This window comes from Protopterus annectens, chromosome 11.part0 (genome assembly GCF_019279795.1).
Source record: "Protopterus annectens isolate FY-2018-M chromosome 11.part0, PAN1.0, whole genome shotgun sequence".
Taxonomy (NCBI): Eukaryota; Metazoa; Chordata; order Ceratodontiformes; family Protopteridae; genus Protopterus; species Protopterus annectens.
The window spans coordinates 558,471,394-558,491,104 of record NC_056745.1 but is presented as its reverse complement, the minus strand read 5'-3'; the positions used below and the strand labels follow the sequence as shown (position 1 = coordinate 558,491,104).

The 19,711-nt window shown below is 39.5% G+C and overlaps 1 protein-coding gene across 1 annotated transcript in view; it reads right to left on the bottom strand.

The window, feature by feature from the left end:
- PTPRQ (protein tyrosine phosphatase receptor type Q) overlaps positions 1 to 19,711 on the bottom strand; it is a 4,272,575-nt gene that overhangs the window by 730,167 nt on the left and 3,522,697 nt on the right. Inside the window, exon 33 of the mRNA XM_044087226.1 lies at positions 13,168 to 13,249. Coding sequence (XP_043943161.1) covers positions 13,168 to 13,249 — 82 coding nt within the window. The remainder of the gene's footprint in view (positions 1 to 13,167; positions 13,250 to 19,711) is intronic.

The window sequence follows — 19,711 nt, the reverse complement described above, 5'->3', positions numbered from 1 at the left end:
GAGTAATCTTGTATTGACTTTGTATCAAGATAGAAACCCTTTGTGTAGATTGTAGTACCTCCTTCATAAGTAAGAATGAAATGGCAGAAAGAATAGAGAATTAAGGCTTATGAACTGTTATTGGGCTACTTCCTGTGGTATGGGGTTTGATTTGAGGTAATTGAGAGGCTTCTATGTGGTCTCGTAGGCTGCATGCCTAGTAACTATCTATGTGAGCGTATCACAAAAAAAGTTGGCAATCAACACCTATGTGTACCATATCTGATCTTAGTATACTAGATGTTGAAGTTGAGAGTCTTAATCATTGATTCTGTGCCTTATCCCTGATCTGATACTGCTAGAATATCAGGTTGCTAAATGATGATTGTGACATACAGACAGTATCCCACTGGACTGCCCACAGTAATATGATGTTCCTTACTAAGCTGGGACAGTAACTAGTCATGCTGGCATACAATACAAAGGTTAATCTGAAATTATAAACAAAACCTCAGCCAGACATGCTAGCACAAATGACACTGTCTAATTTCTTCACTTTTCTCGCCCACCATGAGTCAAGCACAGTTTTCAAGTGACCCTTGAAAAATGACACGTGAGCAAAATGGGTCTATCTGGGAATATCAACCCACTCCTCTCCTGGGCAATCCATTTGCATTGGCATTATTAACCCCACTGCAGGGTTCTTCTCCTTCTGAGGAAATTTGGCTGAGCACAGCCCCCACCCCATAATTTGATGCATCTACTTGCACAACAAATTCTTTACTATAATCTCGGCTGGCTAACACAGGGAGTCCTCCCAAAATCTCTTAAAGTTTTTTGAATGCCTGCTCGTAATCCGTGGTCCACACTACCTTATCCAGTTTATTTTTCCTAGTTATGTCAGTAAGGGGTGCAGCTATTGTACTATAATTGGGCAAAAATTTTCTATAGTACCTCGCTGTCCCTAGAAATGCTCTCACTTGCTTTTTAGTGACAGGAACTGGCCATGCTTCAATAGCTTCTACTTTGACAAGTTCTGGCCTAATCTTACCAGTCCCCAATCCGTGTCCTTAGTAAGTAAACTCTGTCATACCCACCTGACATTTACCGGGTTTAATGGTTAACTTTGCCCTTTTAAACTGGTCTGCAAATGCCCATAGCATAGTCTTTAATGTAGAGTTTAACCTTTCTACAAGACTATTAGTCTGGGGATGGTCTTTATATGTGTCACCCCACAACACTTTCACAAACATGTCAGCAGGTCTGACATGAAGTTGGCACCTTGGTCAGTCAGTATCTCCCTTGGAAAATCTACCCTGCTGAAAATTTCTAGCAAAGCATTTGCCACCTTTTCTACATCCATATCACCTGCAAAAGGGATATTAGGTTTTACAGCTTGAAGTGGCAGACTGTAGGCTCTAGGCTCCACCAACTACCGTACTGCTTCACCTTCCAGCCCTCCCTTAGGAGCACTCTTTCTATACAGCAAACCTTCCTTCTCTGCCTCAATATAACCTGCACAAGGAATATTAGGGACTATACCTAGAAGTGGCAGATGGTAGGCTCCAAACTCCACCAACTGCCATACTACCTCAACTTCCAGGAGTTCATTTTCTATACAGCAAACCTTCCTTCTCTGCCTCAGTATCACCTGCACAAGGAATATTAGGGACTACAGCCAGAAGTAGCAGACAGTAGGCTCTAGGCTCAACCAAATGCCATACTACCTCACCTTCCAGCCATGTCTTAAGAGTCCAGTCTTTATACAACAAACCTTTGCTCCTGTATACTGACTCCCCTCTTCCTTCAGCCTCAGGTGCTTCCTTAGCCATCTTCCTCGAGTTTTGTAATGTAGGGTCCATAAGTTGAGCCTGTTTCAACGCTAATTTGTGATCCTCCCAAGCTACCCTTCCACAGGAAGCCTAGTAGCTTACAACAGCTGCACCTCACTGTCAGTCTGGATACTATCACTCACCTCCATCTTTGCAGTCACTATGTGTCCATGGGAACATCAGTACCTACCAGCAGCTGTGGCTCATTTTCAGATTTACTGCTACAGGATAGCTTCTTCTCTGAAACAGCCAGCGCACCATTCCCAGCTTTACATATGAGATCTGTCTGGGCATCCCCCAGGCTACCGAACCTACATGCCTGCCTCCAAGAATGATTGTGTGTCACTGCATGTACACAAGTTACTGCATCATCAAAGTCATTCCCTATCAGGACATCTGCGGGAATATCCTCAAACACACCTATCTGCTTGCTTCCTCTTTCACCCTCCCAGTCAAGATGAACCTTAGCCAAAGGTATTTAGAATGGGGTCCATTCCAAAGCTCTGACTAGGGTGGACTGTCCAAGCAAGTACTGCTCTTCTGTAACCACTGCAGGCCTCACAATGGTTATAGCAGAAGCTGTGTCTCTTAGCAATAACCTGTTTACCATCTACTAAAATAGGATATCAATTCTGGTGATAGATTGGCACCCCTGTTGTTTCCAAACAATTTACCACTGGCAGTTTGTCATCCCCACTTGCTGGTTCCCTCAGCTTTTGTTTCTCATCTTGTCTAGATGGACATTTGACTGCTATGTGGCCCCCCTGATTACATTTGAAACATCTGTTCCCTAACCATGTACTTGGAGTAGTAGTTTCCCCTGTTACTGATGTACTCTGTTGGAGTGGTTTAGATTGCACCCCATTGCTTCCCTTATGTCCATGTGCAGCATTGGGTATCCCTTTCTTATGCACTGCTGCTCTCCTTGCTATGTAGAGATCCCATTTTCTTCCCAACTCCTCTGCAGAATTACAGTGTCTGTGTGCTAACTAGATTCTCATGTCATCAGGCAAAGTACTGAGGGCTTGTTCCCTCATCAAAAGGTCTGCCAGTCCCTCAGAAGTGGTGACCTGACACCCACTCACCCATCTGTGAAAATAAGTACTTAAATCAGCAATATAATCATGCACACTTTCATCTGCCTTGCTTCTATGTTCATGAAACATTTTTCTATATGCATCAAGTGTTAGTTTAAAACAATCAGAAAGACAGCTTTTAGCTTTAACATAATTCAAACAATCTACATCAGACAATTTTGACATGGCCTGAGCTTTACCATGGAGTAACGGAGTCAGGAGCTGAACCCAAAGCTCACAGTCAGCATCATACTGTCTACATACCCTCTCAAATATATGAATAAAACTATCAAAGTCATCCCCATCCCTGTATTGAGGAAAACATTTACTGACCTTTACTGCTTCTGGGGTTTGGTTATTTCCTTCCCTATTAGCTCCATGACCCTATCAAAGGGTAAGAAGCTCCACTTCATGTCGGCACTGTCTCTCATTTTAATCAGCTTCAGACTGTCTCAGTGTCTCTCCAGTCTCCTGATGTTTGGTTTCCAGTTCATATTGATGCTGTTTCTCCCTTTACTCAGCCTCCAGTTGTTGGGCTTCTAGTTAATATTGATGCTGCTTCTCAGCTTCCAGGCACAGTCTTTCTGCTGATTTTCGTTCAAGATGTTTAACCTATAGGTGCAGTCTTTCTAACTCCAGATGGAATTTCCGGTCATCTGAAGAAAATGTGGACTGTCTTGTCTCAGCAGGCTGCACATCCCCAATATCAAACTGGATATCCTGTGAGTGTCTGGTCTGAGCTGAAGCTGCAAGTAAGGCTGAAATCATTGCTTCTTTAGTCAGGTTGGCATGCACCAATCCTCTGGCTTCACACTCCTTGGCCAACTGGTTCTTTGTCAGCTTACTATAGTCTTCTGCTGACATCTTTGCCTGCTGTCCCTGACTAACTAACAAAAAAATAAATAAAATTGTGGTGGACTGAGATTATGTATGTTTACTTTGTAGCTGTCAAGGGTGCACACCTTAATGAAAATTATCCACAGGCTACTGAAGTCCAATTAAAAATCCCACACAGATAGCTTTGGAGGATTTTATGAGGGATCTCAGCTTCTTACTGAGGCTGGTAAGGGAGTTTTTTGCATCCTGGGATTTTCCTCTATTCTGCAACAATTTCTTCCTTCTGTTATATAATTTGTTTATGACAGGGGACCACCAGATTGGCTTCCTTTTTTTGGAGGAGAGTGTCTTGGTTCTATTTGGGATGGCATGATTCATGCACAAGTGGATGTGCTCGTACAGTGCTTTGGTGTAGGATTCGGCAGTCGAACTTTCAGTTCCTGTCTGCATGGGTGTCATGACGTTTGTCACTTCTGACTTGAGTAGCATGAAGTTGGCCTTGGAGAAGTTTTTTACGGATGTTTCCTTACTGGGGGTGGGGGTGGGGGTGAGATTTGGATGTCAAAGGTGATTAGCTTATGGTCAGACCTAACCAACGAGGGGGTGACCACTGGTGTGGAGCATCACTTTTCCATGTTGGTAATGACCAGGTCCAGGATATTGGGGCCCCTGGTGGGACTATGGATTAGTTGATCCAGGGCATTGGAATTTATGAATTTCAAGAACCGTTGGGCAAAGGTGTTGGTACAGGAGTAGTTTTCCCACTTAATGGCAGGGTAGTTGAAATCACCCAGTATTAGGGTGTTTGGTTGTATCTTAATATTTGCCAGTATGTTTAGAAAGGTGTAGTGAGAATCTTGGGGCATGGGGGGGATCTGTAGCAAGCTACAATTAGGATTGCTGTCTTACCTAGAGTTAGTTGCACCTGGAGAATTTTGGATGCTTTGTGTTAGGCAACTAGCCTGGAGGTGTGAATATCCTTGGTGAATATAGACACTCCTCCACCTTTAGTGTTTTGATCCTGTTTTGGTGGCTGAAAAGTGATTTAAGAGTTGTAGCCTGGTATTACAGGGGTGCTCTCTAGAGCTTTGAACCAGGTCTCAGTTACTGCACAGATAATAATAATATGATGTCCCCTTACTATCTTGGGTCAGTAACTAAGGAGCTTCAGTCCTCACTATTAACTCCAATGTCAGACCGTCACTTAAACAGGAGTAGTATTTCACAATTTTACCTAAGAACACAACAGGAACACACTCTATAACATGGGATTGGACTGCATACTTCTGTCCACCCCAAATATAACTCCTTTCTACACACTTTAGAGCAAGGTGTCCTAGTATAAGACCTGCACTCACATTTAAATAAATTAAATCTCACACATCCAAACACTTCTGGGAAAATCTGAAACAGATTTCCAGCTATGTCCCTTCCCCAAAATAATACGGTAACATGCTATGAAAGCTAGATATTAAAAAAATTATAGCAAATGACCTAAAGCAGACAGGCTTTTGGAGTGGCCCAGGAAGTTATCAAGACAAGTATAAGCACTCTCAAATCACTAAAGGAAGCACTGATTGATCAGCCACAATGTAAGTTAATAAAAATATTTAATACTGATCAAAATTATCAAAAATATAAAACAGTAATTTCTAATAAACAAACAAAACTCAATCACCAGGAAAATTAAATCAATATAGAAGGATAGAAATCCAACATTTAGAAAAACTCTAACTGCTTAGTTATAATTTTCTTATATGACTAAAGAACACAGTCAAAGGTTCATAGGTGTGTACTAGGCTAATGGCCCTGGAGCCTTTACAAGCCTAGCCCATAGATGTGCCCTGGCATTGTGCCACATGACGTTAGTTCCCAGTGCCTTTATTAAGTAGAGCCACTGGAGTGGTCCCTGAAGTGAACTTTCTATTACCCATCCACTCATCAAGATTTCTCTTGAAGAGGGACAGCAAGGTGCTCTGCTTGACATGTACGGGAAGTCTATTCCAGAGCATGGGCAGTCTTTGGGCAAGAAACCTGTCCCTCCAACATGTTCTGTTGATTGTGGTAATGAGGTTGAGGTCTCTGGATCATGTGGTGTGGACGGATTAGGATTTCTTTAGATGTAACATTTCTAACAGAGCTAGGTCAGACATGGCTTTGTAAGTCAAGCAGAGATCACCTCTAAGTAGGCAATATGAGACAGACAATAGCTGGAGTCTTTTGAGTTTGTCTGTGTAGGACATGTGTTTAATGCCTAGGATCCTCTTCTTGAGGTACTTCTTTGGCCTCCCCAGCTGTTGCAGGTGTCTAGTGAGGTACATGCCAAATGGGGCATTATACTCAATGATTGGTCTAATGAGGGAAGAGAAGAGAGAGACAATGACCTCTTTCTTCCTGGATGCAAAACCGTTAGTAATGAGATGTGCCACACAGAATGACTTTCTGACCACAGTGGCAATGTGGTGGCTGAAGGAGAGGTTGCTGTCAACCTGCGTCCCCAGATTTCTTATAACACCTTCAGTGTTCAGTGAGCTCCCATTGATGTGGTAATTAGTGAGAACTGAGTTTGTACCAAAGGAGATGACAATGCATTTTTTGGCATTAAGCTTAAGGCCATGATTTTGACACCAGTCATTGGTTTCAGTGAGACCTTTATGTAGGATGTCTGCATCACTTGGGGGGTTAATAATGGCTCCCAGGTTGCAGTCATCTGTGAACTTGGTCAGCCAGAGTACCTTTTTGTTGGCCTGGACTTCTGAGAATTAGATGCTGAATAGGAGAGGAACCAGGACCGATCCCTGTGAGACTCCACTCATGACTGGTTGGCAGTCTGACTTGGAGTTCGCTACTTTCACACTGTGTGTTGTATCTGTGAGCCAATTTGCAACCCACCTAGTGATATAGGGGTTGATACCTAGTTTGGTGAGTTTATCAATAATTCCCGAGTGAGGAATGGTATCAAAGGCCTTGGCCAGATCGAGGTAGGTTGTATGCATTGCATTACCTTCATCCACAGATCTAGTGACTGACTCAAAGAAGTCAACCAAGTTGAGCAGGCATGATCTCCCTTTCTCAAAGCCAAACTGCATGGGGTCCAGAGTTTGGAGATTTTCTATATCTTTATCAATCAGGTCCATGATGATGCGCTCCATAGCTTAACATATCAGACTCGTCAGGCTAATGGGGTGATAATTCCCAGGGTCTGTAGTTGCTTCCCCCTTTATGGAGAGGGATGACTGTAGCAGTGCACCATTCGGTAGGGACAAAGCCTGAGGTGAGGCTGGGACTGAACAGGGCACACTGATGTGGTGCAAATACGTTTTGTAGTTCATGTAGATCACAGCCAGGGATATTATCTGGTCCCATGGAAGCTGTATTCTTGACCTTAGACAATGCAGCTTTAACCTGTGCTGCAATAATGCTGGGTGCCTGGCATTTTTCTGGCATTGTGATTGGTCTTTTGTGGGGGAGGGATAAAGCTGGCACTGAATCTGTCGGCCAGTATGTTGCAATCTCTGTTGGCTCAGTATAGGAGGTATCACTGTGCAGTAACTCAGAGCAAATCTGGGTATTGCTGTGGAGGTTCTTGATATAACTATAGAAGGCTTTGTGATTGTTTTTAGTGTCTGTCATGATTCTGGCTTCATAGCTGGCTTTAGAGGATTTGATGAGGGATCTCAACTTTTTGTAGAGTCTAATAAGGGAGTTTTTCCAGTCTTGGGACTTCACAGTTTTCTGAAACAGTTTATTCCTTCTGTTGTAGTGTATTAATGGCTGGGGACCACCATATTGGGTTCATGGTTCTGTTGGGTATGGCTAGTTCCATGCATTTATGTACATGTTCGTATAGTGCATTGGTGTATGATTCAGCAGTCATGCAGCTATTTTCTCTTGGCATGGGTGCCGTGAAGTTAGCTATCTCTGTTTTTAGAAGTCTAAAGTCAGCTTTGGAGAAGTTTTTCAAGGTGGTTTTCTTTGCGGGGGGTGTGGGTGAGATGTGGATTTCCATGGTGGTTAGTTTATGGTCGGATCTGACCAGGGAGGGATTGACTATTGGTGTAGAGCAATGGTCGCCCATGTTAGTAATAACCAGGTCAAGGATGTTGCTTCCTCTAGTGGGTGTCAAAATGATCTGGTCAAGGGCATTGGGATTGATGAATTCCAGGAAACATTGGGCCAGTGTATTGCTGCTTGAGTAGTTTTCCCAATTGATGGAGGGATAGTTGAAGTCTCCTAGTATGAGAGTCTTGGGTTGGACCTTGATAGAGTCCAGGATTGCCATCTTACCCAATGTTAGTTGTACCTGAAGTATCTCAGATGTGTTATTCTGGGCTACTAGTCCAGAGGTGTGTATATCCTTTATGAATATGGAGACACCACCGCCTTTGGAGCTTTGTTCCATGTTTCAGGGCCAAAAGATGTGGAATGAGTTATAGCCTGGTAGCGCAGGGGTGCTTTCTGCTGCTTTAAACCAGGTCTCTGTTACAGCACAAATGTCGATGCTCTCCATTTTGAGGAGTGCTTCAATCGAGAGCATCTTGAGATTTAGACTTCTAGCATGACCCTCAGATTGCATTTATTTATAGCTGTTGCGGTGGTAATTTGGTCTTTGGAACACTGCCTAAAAGGGCACTATAGGGGTGGCTGGAGTGTTAGCCAGTATCCAGAAACCCAGGGGTGACAGATGCAGGCCATCTCTGGCAAAGCATCGAGGTCTGTCAATTATGTCATCCCAAGCAGACAGATACTGGATCCCCTTAGAATGACACCAGAAATGTAGCCAATTGCTGAAGTCAATCATTTTTGTTTGTACTGTGGTATCATTCTGGGTGATGGTAGGATACTGCTCAGGGCTAGTGTCATACCTGCCTGGGCCATATAATCTGAGAGCTCCACCATGTCTCTTTTCATGTAGTCCAGGGAGGTGTGTCTCAGGTCATTCACACCCACATGGACAATGACAGAGTTAATGACAGCTGCTGTGTGTTACTATCAGAGGCTGAAAGACAGGAAGGAATTTTAGTAAACAGCTGTTGTTTGAGTTTCAAAATATGAAATGAAAATTAGAACTGAAACAGTTGTGACAGTTAAGCTAGTCTATAATACAGCCTGCTGAAGACAGTTGAAGTCAGTTAAAGCAGTCCCTGATCTAAAGTAAATTATTACAACAGAGCAAAGGTAGGCTTACAGTTCTTGGTGAGTCATTTTTGGGTATCCACTGCACAGTACAACTGTGAACAACTGACAATTGCAACTGGCTCTTAACTGACAACAACTATAACTGACTTCAACTGTCTTCAGCAGGGTATATTATAGGCTAGCTTAACTGTCACAACTGTTCCAGTTCTAATTTTCATTTCATATTTTGAAAATCAAACAACAGCTGTTTACTAAAATTCCTTCATGTCTTTCAGACTCTGACAGTAACACATAGCAACTGTCAACATTCTGATGACATTATCTGCAGATCAGCTGATTCTGAGATAGTCTGAATTTAGAATCTTCTTCACAAATATGCACAATTAAAAATGTAAAGGAACATGTTTGCTCTAAGAGTGATGATGGAGAAGTACAGAGGAGGTCAGAAGGAGTTGCATTGTTCTTTGTGGATTTAGAGAAAGCATATGATAGGGTGCCTAGAGAGGAGTTGTGGTATTGTATGAGGAGGTCAGGAGTGTCAGAGAAGTATGTAAGAGTGGTACAGGATATGTACGAGGGTAGTGTGACAGCGGTGAGGTCTGCAGTGGGAGTGACAGATGCGTTTAAGGTGGAGGTGGGATTACATCAAGGATCAGCTCTGAGCCCTTTCTTATTTGCAATGATGATGGACAGGTTGACAGACGAGATCAAACAGGAGTCCCCGTGGACTATGATGTTTGCAGATGACATTGTGATCTATAGTGAGAGTAGGGAACAGGTGGAGGAGACCCTGGAGAGGTGGAGATATGCTCTAGAGAGAAGAGTAATGAAGGTCAGCAGGATTAAGACAGAATATATGTGTGTGAATGAGAGGGAGGATAGAGGAATGGTGAGGATGCAAGGAGTAGAGGTAGCGAAGGAGGATAAGTTTAAGTATTTGGGATCAACAGTTCAGAGAAATGGTGAGTGTGGAAGAAGGTGAAGAAGAGAGTACAGGCAGAATGGAGTAGGTGGAGAAGAGTGTCAGGAGTGATTTGTGACAGACGAGTACCAGTAAGAGTGAAAGGGAAGGTCTACAAGAGGGTAGTGAGACCAGCTATGTTATATGGGTTGGAGACAGTGGCATTGACAAAAAGGCAGGAGTCAGAGCTTGACGTGGCAGAGTTGAAGATGTTAAGATTTGAACTGGGTGCGACGAGGAAAGACAGGATTAGGAATAAGTATATTAGAGGGTCAGCCCAGGTTGGAAGGTTTGGAGACAAAGTCAGAGAGGCAAGATTACATTGGTTTGGACATGTGCTGAGGAGGGATGCAGAGTATATTAGGAAAAAGATGCTAAGGATGAAGCTGTCAGGTAACAGGAAAAGAGGAAGGCCTAAGATAAGGTTTATGGATGTGGTGAGAGAGGACATGCAGGTGGTTGGTGTGACAGAGCAAGATGCAGAGGACAGGAATAAATGGAGACAGTTGATCTGCTGTGGTGACCCTTAACGGGAGCAGCCAAAAGAAGAAGAAGAAGAAGAAAAATGTAAAGGAACACTGTTCAAATCTTTAAAACATTCAGTACAAACAGATTATAAATCAACATGTAAGAACTTAATTTCAACATCATAGCTAGTCATGCTGGCATATAATATACAGGTTAATCTGAAATTATGTACAAAACCTCAGACAGACATACTAGCACAAATGACAGTATCTAATTTCTTCACAATGATGATGGAGTATTTTTTCTGATGTGTTCAGGCTTGAGCCCATTTACAGTTTGCTGATCAAAATAAGTTGGTCAATAACAGTACTCTTGTGTGATTGAGCAGGCTTAGGATAAGTATCACCAGAGAGCAGAAAAAAATGTACATTTGGTACAAGGTAATAAAGTACATTATAAGGAGATAAACAGTGTATTAATGTGTTAAGAGTATCAAGGAACACTGGGAACTGATGTATGTCTGGCAACATGACTATGAAATTATGTTCGGTTAATATGGCAACAAGATTCTGAAACAATATCCAAGCCATGGAGAATTTGAAAATGTTCATAGTTAAACAAGATAAATGCAATCACTCAAAGAATTAAGAATATCAAACAAAGCTTGCAATGAAACACCATTATTAAAATGGATGACTGATACTAGGTTTATGTATAGACACATCAACAGTAGGTATAGGTAACATGCATATATGAAACTAGCCTAGTTTAGCCATGGGAGGTTGGTTAGGTCGTCAGGACAGCAGAATATCCTTATCTCCATACCTTGTTGCAGAAAGCTCATAAAAGATTCAGCATCTCCACTAAGACCCAGTCAACATGTGTAGTGTCCTGAAAAAGTCCCAAGTGAATCCCACATGTCATGTGCAGTGTCACAGTACTGTTCATTAGTGGTTTGTATGCTTCATATCATTGGAGAAAGGACAGATACTGATGGAAAAGTCCTATAATTTACATTCAGAGTTTGTAGTTAGCTAGGTGGATTACAAATGTGAGAGAAGGCAAAAGAATTACAAGGAAATAATAGATCTTTCAGGGGGTGGTAAGGATTTCCATTGCATAACAACCATAGCTACCTTTCTTACTGGCTACAGGAAGCAACATATCAGAAAGAACAATTACTATTTTTGCTCACCTCAGTTGGAGTACCATAAGGCTCAGTCTTGGATCCCATGCTCTTTAAAATGTTTATTAATGACCTATACACTGCTACAATGACCCAATTGTCATGTAGTGTGCTACTGATGATACACTGATAGCACAGCTAAGTCACTCCAAGAGCTTTAGGAAAAGACTCAAAAAGCTTTTTCTGATATAGAAACTTGGTTCAACAATTCTCACCTCCTGCTGAGTGCTAAGAAAATCAAGTTATTGCTTTACACAACAAAATGTACATCTTATACAAAAAATAACTTCTCTATCAGAACAACACTCCTATCAAACTTGTGACCCATACAAAGCTACTAGGTGCCACTATAGATAACCTCAAAAGTTTGATATTCAAATACAATAAGCTATTAAGAAAATCCATTGAAAATTTGTATTTCTATATCATACCAAACACCTTTTAACTGGCAATGTCAAAAATATCTAAACACCTCTGTGTATTTCTTACCTTCACTGATGTATGTAATCCCATCTGCATCAACCTTCAGTAATCTCTAAAACTGAATAACAGCTAAATTTGCCACTAACCAATCTACTAAATCCCACCACTGCCTACCATTAAACAGTTATGCTGGATAGCGCTTTCACAAATTTCTATCAGACAGTTAGCAACGGTCTATAATATAATGCACAAACCAAAAAACTGTCCTGCCCTTCAAGTCTTACACCCTTGCATGATCACTACTCTCCGTGAACAAGTCCATATTACCATAAAAGAAACCCACAACTCTGCTGGTCTGTTCCTGTATTCAAAGTATGTCCGCAAAATCTGGAATTCTATCCCTATCATCATCAGATAACAAACCAACATATCCAAATTCAAAAACTTAAAAAAAATAACACATTAAACTGGCTCTGCTGTTTCACCTCCCCAGGCTAGAGTATCTTGGCCCTTACACATCTACATTACCCCATATACCTCAGCAAAGCCAATTCTCAATGTAAATTTCCTACAGTCTTCTATCCAGTTGCCCTTACTGCTACTGCTAATGTTTCTACTTACCTCCAGACATGGAATTTTGCTCAATGGAAAAACAATCTTGTACTCATTACCTTTTACATCTAGCTCAAGTTCACTACAACTTACTTTTTCTCTTTATCAACTAACAAATACACATACACTACTCACATTCCTCACCTCCTCTCTACTTTCTACTTATATCTCCCCCACATTCTTTCTCATATTTCTTTCTCGTATTTCTTTTATCCATAAATGTAAAATTGGTAATTGACATTTTAAACCTCACTTTGTATGCCAATTTGTCATGCATTGATATGCAATGACCTTTATTTTACTTATTGTACCTTCACACTAGTATTGCAGCCTGTCAATTATAGTACATCCATTTGCATATTTACATTTTTCTCTGTAGTATAAAATTGCCTATTTTGTAACTGGGGCTTTTTCCCCTGGGTCTCCTCTGAAAAGGGGTTATCACAGCCCAGTCAGACTACCCTGGTCAAAAAAGCAATCAATAAATAAATAAACAAAATAAATGCTGCATTATTTCCCTGAAATGTCCACCCTGTTGTGTTTTATTGCTGGCTTATTGCATAAACTAGACCAAAAAAAAAAAAAAAAAAAAAGACAAAAAATGAAAGGTAAAATGACTATAATGCTGTACTATGACAAATATTTATAACTTACAGCAAATTCTTCTTGAAATTTTATGTTGTTGCTTGAACAAAGCTCTTCTATATGCTGCGGAAAGTATTTCTTGTTTACTGGCCTAGCAAGAAGAAAACAACATGTTAAAACACATAAAACATTTCTTTCAGAAAATTATTTAACTAATGTAAATAGTTTGTTTCCTTTTATTACATTCATGGCAGGGTACAGTTACAATGAAGCATTTTCTTACTTCCAACAGTAAAGAAAGATTGAAATTACTATACAGTAGTTAAGAAACCTCTTACACAAGTTCACACAAACACAAATAAACAACATAGTATTTGCCCTGGTGTAGTCAGTGTGCACTGGATGAGCAGGTGAGTAGGTGAGTTTGAGGTGTGTGGGCCCAAACAGTTCTGTCTCTCAATTGATCATCACATTTCCACCATAGTCAGTAAATCCTTCTATCTGGCCCAGTTAATTTCCGATGGAATATCTTTAAGATCTAAAGAAAGTCATCTTGCCTCTACACTTATTTATCAGTGTACTACCCAGGTAAACAAATATAAAATTAAATTAAATTAATAAATAAATATTATTCCCTTATCATTTCCATCAAAAAATACAGAGCTCCTTTTGATGTGTAGAAATCCAAACATATCATTCAACCAGAAAGGACCCAATAATTTTTAACCGAAAGAAAAAAATGAAAGGCCCTATGTCCTTCGACTATCTGATAGATTAGCACCTACTTCCTTATACTCAGTTGCATACAGGCTGCTCCAGGGTGACCTGCATCTTACTTTTCTAGCCTCCAATTTTTTCACAAGACTAGTAGCTCTACAGACACCCTAAATTTACACCAAAAATAAACAGGATTCACTGGGGAGATGGTTTACTAACTCTATGCATTCTCAGCCTATTGAATTGCTACTACAGGCTAAACAAAGTACTACTTTGTGTGTCTTTAAGGCTAGTCTTGATGACTGAATGGGTAAACACAAATTTACACCAGTGGTATCATGTATGGCCTGGCTTGATTTGAGAGGCAGGCACTATTAAGTACTCATAAAGGGTGACAAGAACTTTTAAGTGTGTCTGTTTAAATGTGTATATGACTATGCCTCTTATGGTCCCTCTGATTGCTTGCATGGTGTTGTTCCTGTGTTCCTCATAAGGTATAAATAAAATAAGTTTATTGAAATCAGAGACATCCAGAAACAAAATTTGTCAGTAGCAAATGACCACTTGGCCAGCCTAGTCTGTTCATTAACCTACTACCCAGTGAATAAAAATCAACTGCTTCATAAGCATTATCTTACTTACTCCTATGCACCATTTTCATTTATTTATTTCTATTACTTGTATTCTTTAATTCAATTTATGACTGTATAACTTCCTCAGAAACGCCATTCCATGCATCTGCGATCTTCTCTTTGATGAAATATTCTTTCTAGCATCATAGTATGTCTTTTTATTCTTGTAAATTGCATTCTCTGAAATATGCATCGCATTTAGACTTCATTTATTATCCTCCGGTACATAAATATTCTAATCATACCAACTAGGTCACACCTTTCTTTAAAGATAGACATAGCAAGTTTATTTATTATTCTATGTTGAAGTTAGAACAAGAAATCATATTGGTTAATGTCACCTAAAATAATGACTGAACGGTAAAATGTCTCCCAACTTTGGGCTCCTAAAACAGAGGTGGCTAACTTCACGGCACCCATGCAAATGCAGAATAGTTGCATGACCACTGAATCATACACCAATGTACTGTACGAACATGTACACAAATGCATGGATCTCGCCATACCCAATAGAACCAAGATGGTCTCCTTTAAAAAAAGGAAGCCAATCTGGTGGTCTCCTGCCATAAACAAACTCGCCAACAGAAGGAGGAAACTGATGCAGAATAAGGTGAAGTTGCAAGACTGAAAAAACTTCCTTATCAGCCTCAACAAAAAGTTGAGATCCCTCATCAAATTCTCTAAAGCTAGCTATGAAAATAGAAATGCAGCAGATAGTAAAGACAACCACAAGGCCTTCTATAGTTATGTAAAGAATCTCCATGGCAATATCCAGATTTGCTTTGAGTTACTGCACAATGGTACCTCCTAAACCGAGCCAACAGATATTGCCAATATACTGGCCGACAGTTTCCATGCCAACCTTATCCCTCTCTCCCCCAAAGGACCAATAACAATACTAGTCAATTGTCAGGCACCCAGTATGCTGCACAGGTTAAAACAGCACTATCCAAGGCCAAGAATACAGCTTCTGTGGGACCTGACAATATCCCTGGCTTCTACATGAACTACAGAGTGAACTGGCACCTCATCTGTGTGCCCTGTTTAATCACAGCCTCACCTCAGGCTTTGTCCCTACTGAATGGCGCACTGTTACAGTCATCCATCTCCACAAAGGAGGAATGACTACAGACCCTGGGAACTATCACCCCATTAGCCTGATGAGTCTGATATGTAAAGCTATGGAACACATCATCATGGACCTAATAAACAAGGATATAGGGAATCTCCAAACTCTGGATCCCACACAGTTTGGTTTTGTGAAGGGTAGATCATGCCTGCTCAAATTGGTCAACTTCTTTGAGTCAGTCACCAGAGCTGTGGATGAAGGCAAGGTGGTTCATACAGCCTACTTTGATCTGGCCAAGGCCTTTGATACTATTCCCCACTCAGGAATCATGGAAAAACTTATTAAGCTAGGCATCAACCCCTATATCAATCCTTATTTAATATAGCTATTCTAGTATTACCCAATTTTTCTTTATATAAGACTATTTGTTTAAGTTAACCTATAAGTACTGTTTATTTGCACAGTAGAGCTGAGATATGAGTTTCTTGATTTCTTTAATAACTGAACAAGCTTACATATGTACTCTGTAACTTGTCTTAGATGCATGTTCAGTGTTTTTGCAAAGCCAAATGTGTCAACATATATTGTTTTAATAAATGTGCTCTTCTAGACTGCATATTATGTGTTATTTTAGATAAATCTTATCTAAGACAAACTGTTCAAAATGTTAAGAATATTTTATTTAAAAAAATATGTCAGATGACATAAGCTCAACCTGTTACAATTGGCCAGAAAAGGTCAAAGGTTAAGGTCAAAGGTTCAGACTGCTAGTTAAGCGTTCTTTCAGGCTAACAGTATGATAGTTTTGAAATGATGCTTCCCTATTTGCAAACAGGAGAATGAAATTGCTGCTTTTCTAATAATGTCAGAGTGTTAAGAAATTTCTTAACATTATCATGTCCATGACATTATATGGAGGTTCCACTGAAATCTCAGAAGATGGAGACTTCACCTGTACCCTCCAATAAGGTAACAAGACAATTCTCATAAAAGTATGGGGGGGGGTGTCTTTTGGTGGCATTGGTATTGTGTTGTTGCTCTTCCTGAGTAAACATCATATTTTGCTCTGACTGAGAAAAAATGCAGATGAGAAAAAAAGTAAAACAATAGCAAAAAGAAAAGAAAAAAGAATCAATTGATGTTACGTATGTAAAGTAAACCAGGTTAAGACTGGATTAAAGGTACCAAATATCTGGCTAGCAGGTGTAAGCTAGCAGATTCAGTCAGCCAGTGCTGATATTGTGTAAATTATGTATGTATAAATCCAGTGACGCTACAGGTTGCAGTGTGGATGTCCTTATTGTACTGGGTTCAGGTATGAAAGAAGTGTGATTTGTGCAGTATGTAAGTCACAAATTTCCTTAATTTTAAATGGCATCAGGCTAGAATGTCATGATTGTGAGTTTTAAAAAGAACTGAATTTGCAGTACTGATGTTGCTGCATCTGTCAGAGCAGTCCTGTTATTTAAAATGTCTACCTTTCTCCTTAATAATGCTGAAAGGTGTATGTATACCTCAGCAGATGTCAGCTGCAAGACTGTTCCCTTTAAATAAATGCCAAAACTTGTTCATGTCAAATTGACTTCTTAGCAAGTAACTAACATGTCAGTGCACACTATATTTTAAAGGTTAAATCCTGAGTTGTAAAACAGCTTCTTAAAATTTTGTAATGTGTTCACAATGTAAACTGACATTAGTCATTTATGTTGATTATATGTGCTAACTATACAAGTATGCCGTACATATCATTTAGTAAGCTACAATTGTTAAAACAGTATGCATACATATGTGTACTTCACCGCTAAAATAAAAAAAAAACATTTATTTTATTTAAATATATAGTAAGTATTTCATTCAGGACCTTGAAAAAAGGAAAGCTGTTGTGATGATTCATTATTACTCCCTAGGGTTATATTACTTCTTACCTCTGTTTTGAATATTATTTCTCTGGTTTCTGTTACACAAAAATTAATAATGACACCTACCTTTATATCTTATAACCTTTTGCCAGTTTCTTTGCTTCTTGAGATCTAATAACCTACCAAATGGCAGACTGTTGGGCTAAACAACAATGGATAGAGATGGTAATTCTGTATTCATTACTGAATGTTATGCTTCAGTAAAATAATATCTGTCACTATAAACATAGATATGGTCACTCAGTATGAGTAGATGTAAAAAATGAAAAAGGACTCTGATTTATTCTATATTCTAGACACTGCTTGGTTTCTTAACAAAATAATAGTGTATAACTGCTTTTTAATACTGTCACTAATAAAAATGTGTATACATTATTTATGTATCACTGGCCAGGAGTAGTTGGGTCCAATAATGAAACAATGCAGTCTTGTAAGTCAAATAGATAAAATCTGATGCTGAAATTGTATATATCCATATTTATGCTTGCATCACAAGACAGTTTTGTGTAGTCATGCTTCAAAACTAATCAAACATGCAGTAAAACTGAAAACATTTTACAGTAATATGTTTTAATTTTATGAAGTCACCATATTGACATATATCAAATGTCAAGAAAAAATGATTACTGATTGTCATTGAAAGTAAGCTAAAATTCGACGTGAGTATTACTTAAATCTGCTAAAGAGATTTACATAGTAGTTTGTGTGTTATGATCAAAGGGAGGTGCATTATAATAAAACAACAACAACAAAAAAAATGAAAAGTTACTATCAAGCACTGATACCCCTAAAGTCATTTTTTAAAGCGGTTGTATAAAATGCTACCTTTCCATGAATATTAATAAGATTGTGCATTATGTGATAAAAAATGAATACTAGAGAAAACTCATCTGGAAAACTGATTTTAGAAAATAGCATTGTGTCATGGGTATGTTTCCATTTCAGATTAACAGTATCTCTATGGGAATCTGTTATTGTAAACATTAGAATTTTTTGGGTTTACAAATGTAGTTTGTTAGTAAAGCAGCAATTTTTCAGTAAAAAATATGAAAAAGAAATAGTCTATTCAGCAAATAGTATTATGGGCAAGTAAATAAAAAAATTCATGTGCGCTGTTTAAATCAATGCTGAAAGTCTGAATGAACACACCTAATTGTAAATTAGTCTCCTGAATTATGAATGACATGTTTAAATGTTTCCTAAGTATAATAACAGATAATCATAAGCTTCATGTAAATTAAAAAGGATTTGTTATTCCCAGTGACATTTTGTGAAAAAATACAATCCAACATTTCAAGTTCTTACTTTATAGTAGTGACCATCTTTGCTTCTGAAGACATATGGACAGTTCCAGGATTCATTTGTTTTGAGCTGCTCAAGTGTGGAGAGATCAATGTCCAGGGAACAAGAAAAAAAAAGACTTGTGTCTTCCTAGACATGTCAAAAGCATTCAGCACTGTCTCCCATCAGAAGCTCCTTAGTACTCTTGCCTCAGTAAACCTATCAAAGACTTCCCTCTCCTGGTTCCTAAGCTATCTTTCTGACAGACAGCAAGCAGTACGATGGAAATCCGAACTCTCACCACTTCTTCCTGTCTCGGCCGGAGTCCCCCAAGGGTCCATACTAGGACCCCTTCTTTTCACCATCTTCTCTAATGATCTAGCTTCATTCACAGCACATGCTAAAGTTTGTTCAGTATGCGGGTGATTCATCTTTAATCTGCTCAGCAGATACCTTACCAAACCTCCAAACAGTAGCTCAACAAGCTTTTAATGATATAGAAACATGTCTAAGTAAATCACAGCTAATCCTCAACCATAAAAAGACACAATTAATGCTATTTACTAGTAGCAAACAATCACTTACCACCCCTCCTTTCACCATTCTCTCAGCAAACAACACCGTCATCCAACCAGTTGAGCATACAAAACTCTTTGCGATGACAATCAACAACATACTCAGATTTGACCAACACATAGCCATCACAATTAAAAAAGTTCACATCAAACTTGGCTCACTGTACAGAAGCAAGCCTTTCCTCACTGTCAATACCAGACTAGCCATATTCAGAATCTTTCTCCTCTCTACACTCCTGTATGCTTTCCCCCTCTTTACCAATTAAAAAAATCAGACTTAATCAAATTGGAAACTTGCTATAACAAAATAGCCTGCTTCTCAGCCAACCTTCCCCACGAAACCCATCATTGTATTGCTCTACATAAATTAATTTGACTCGAGCTACCTAACCTTCTCCATCTCTACTAACTTCAATTCAC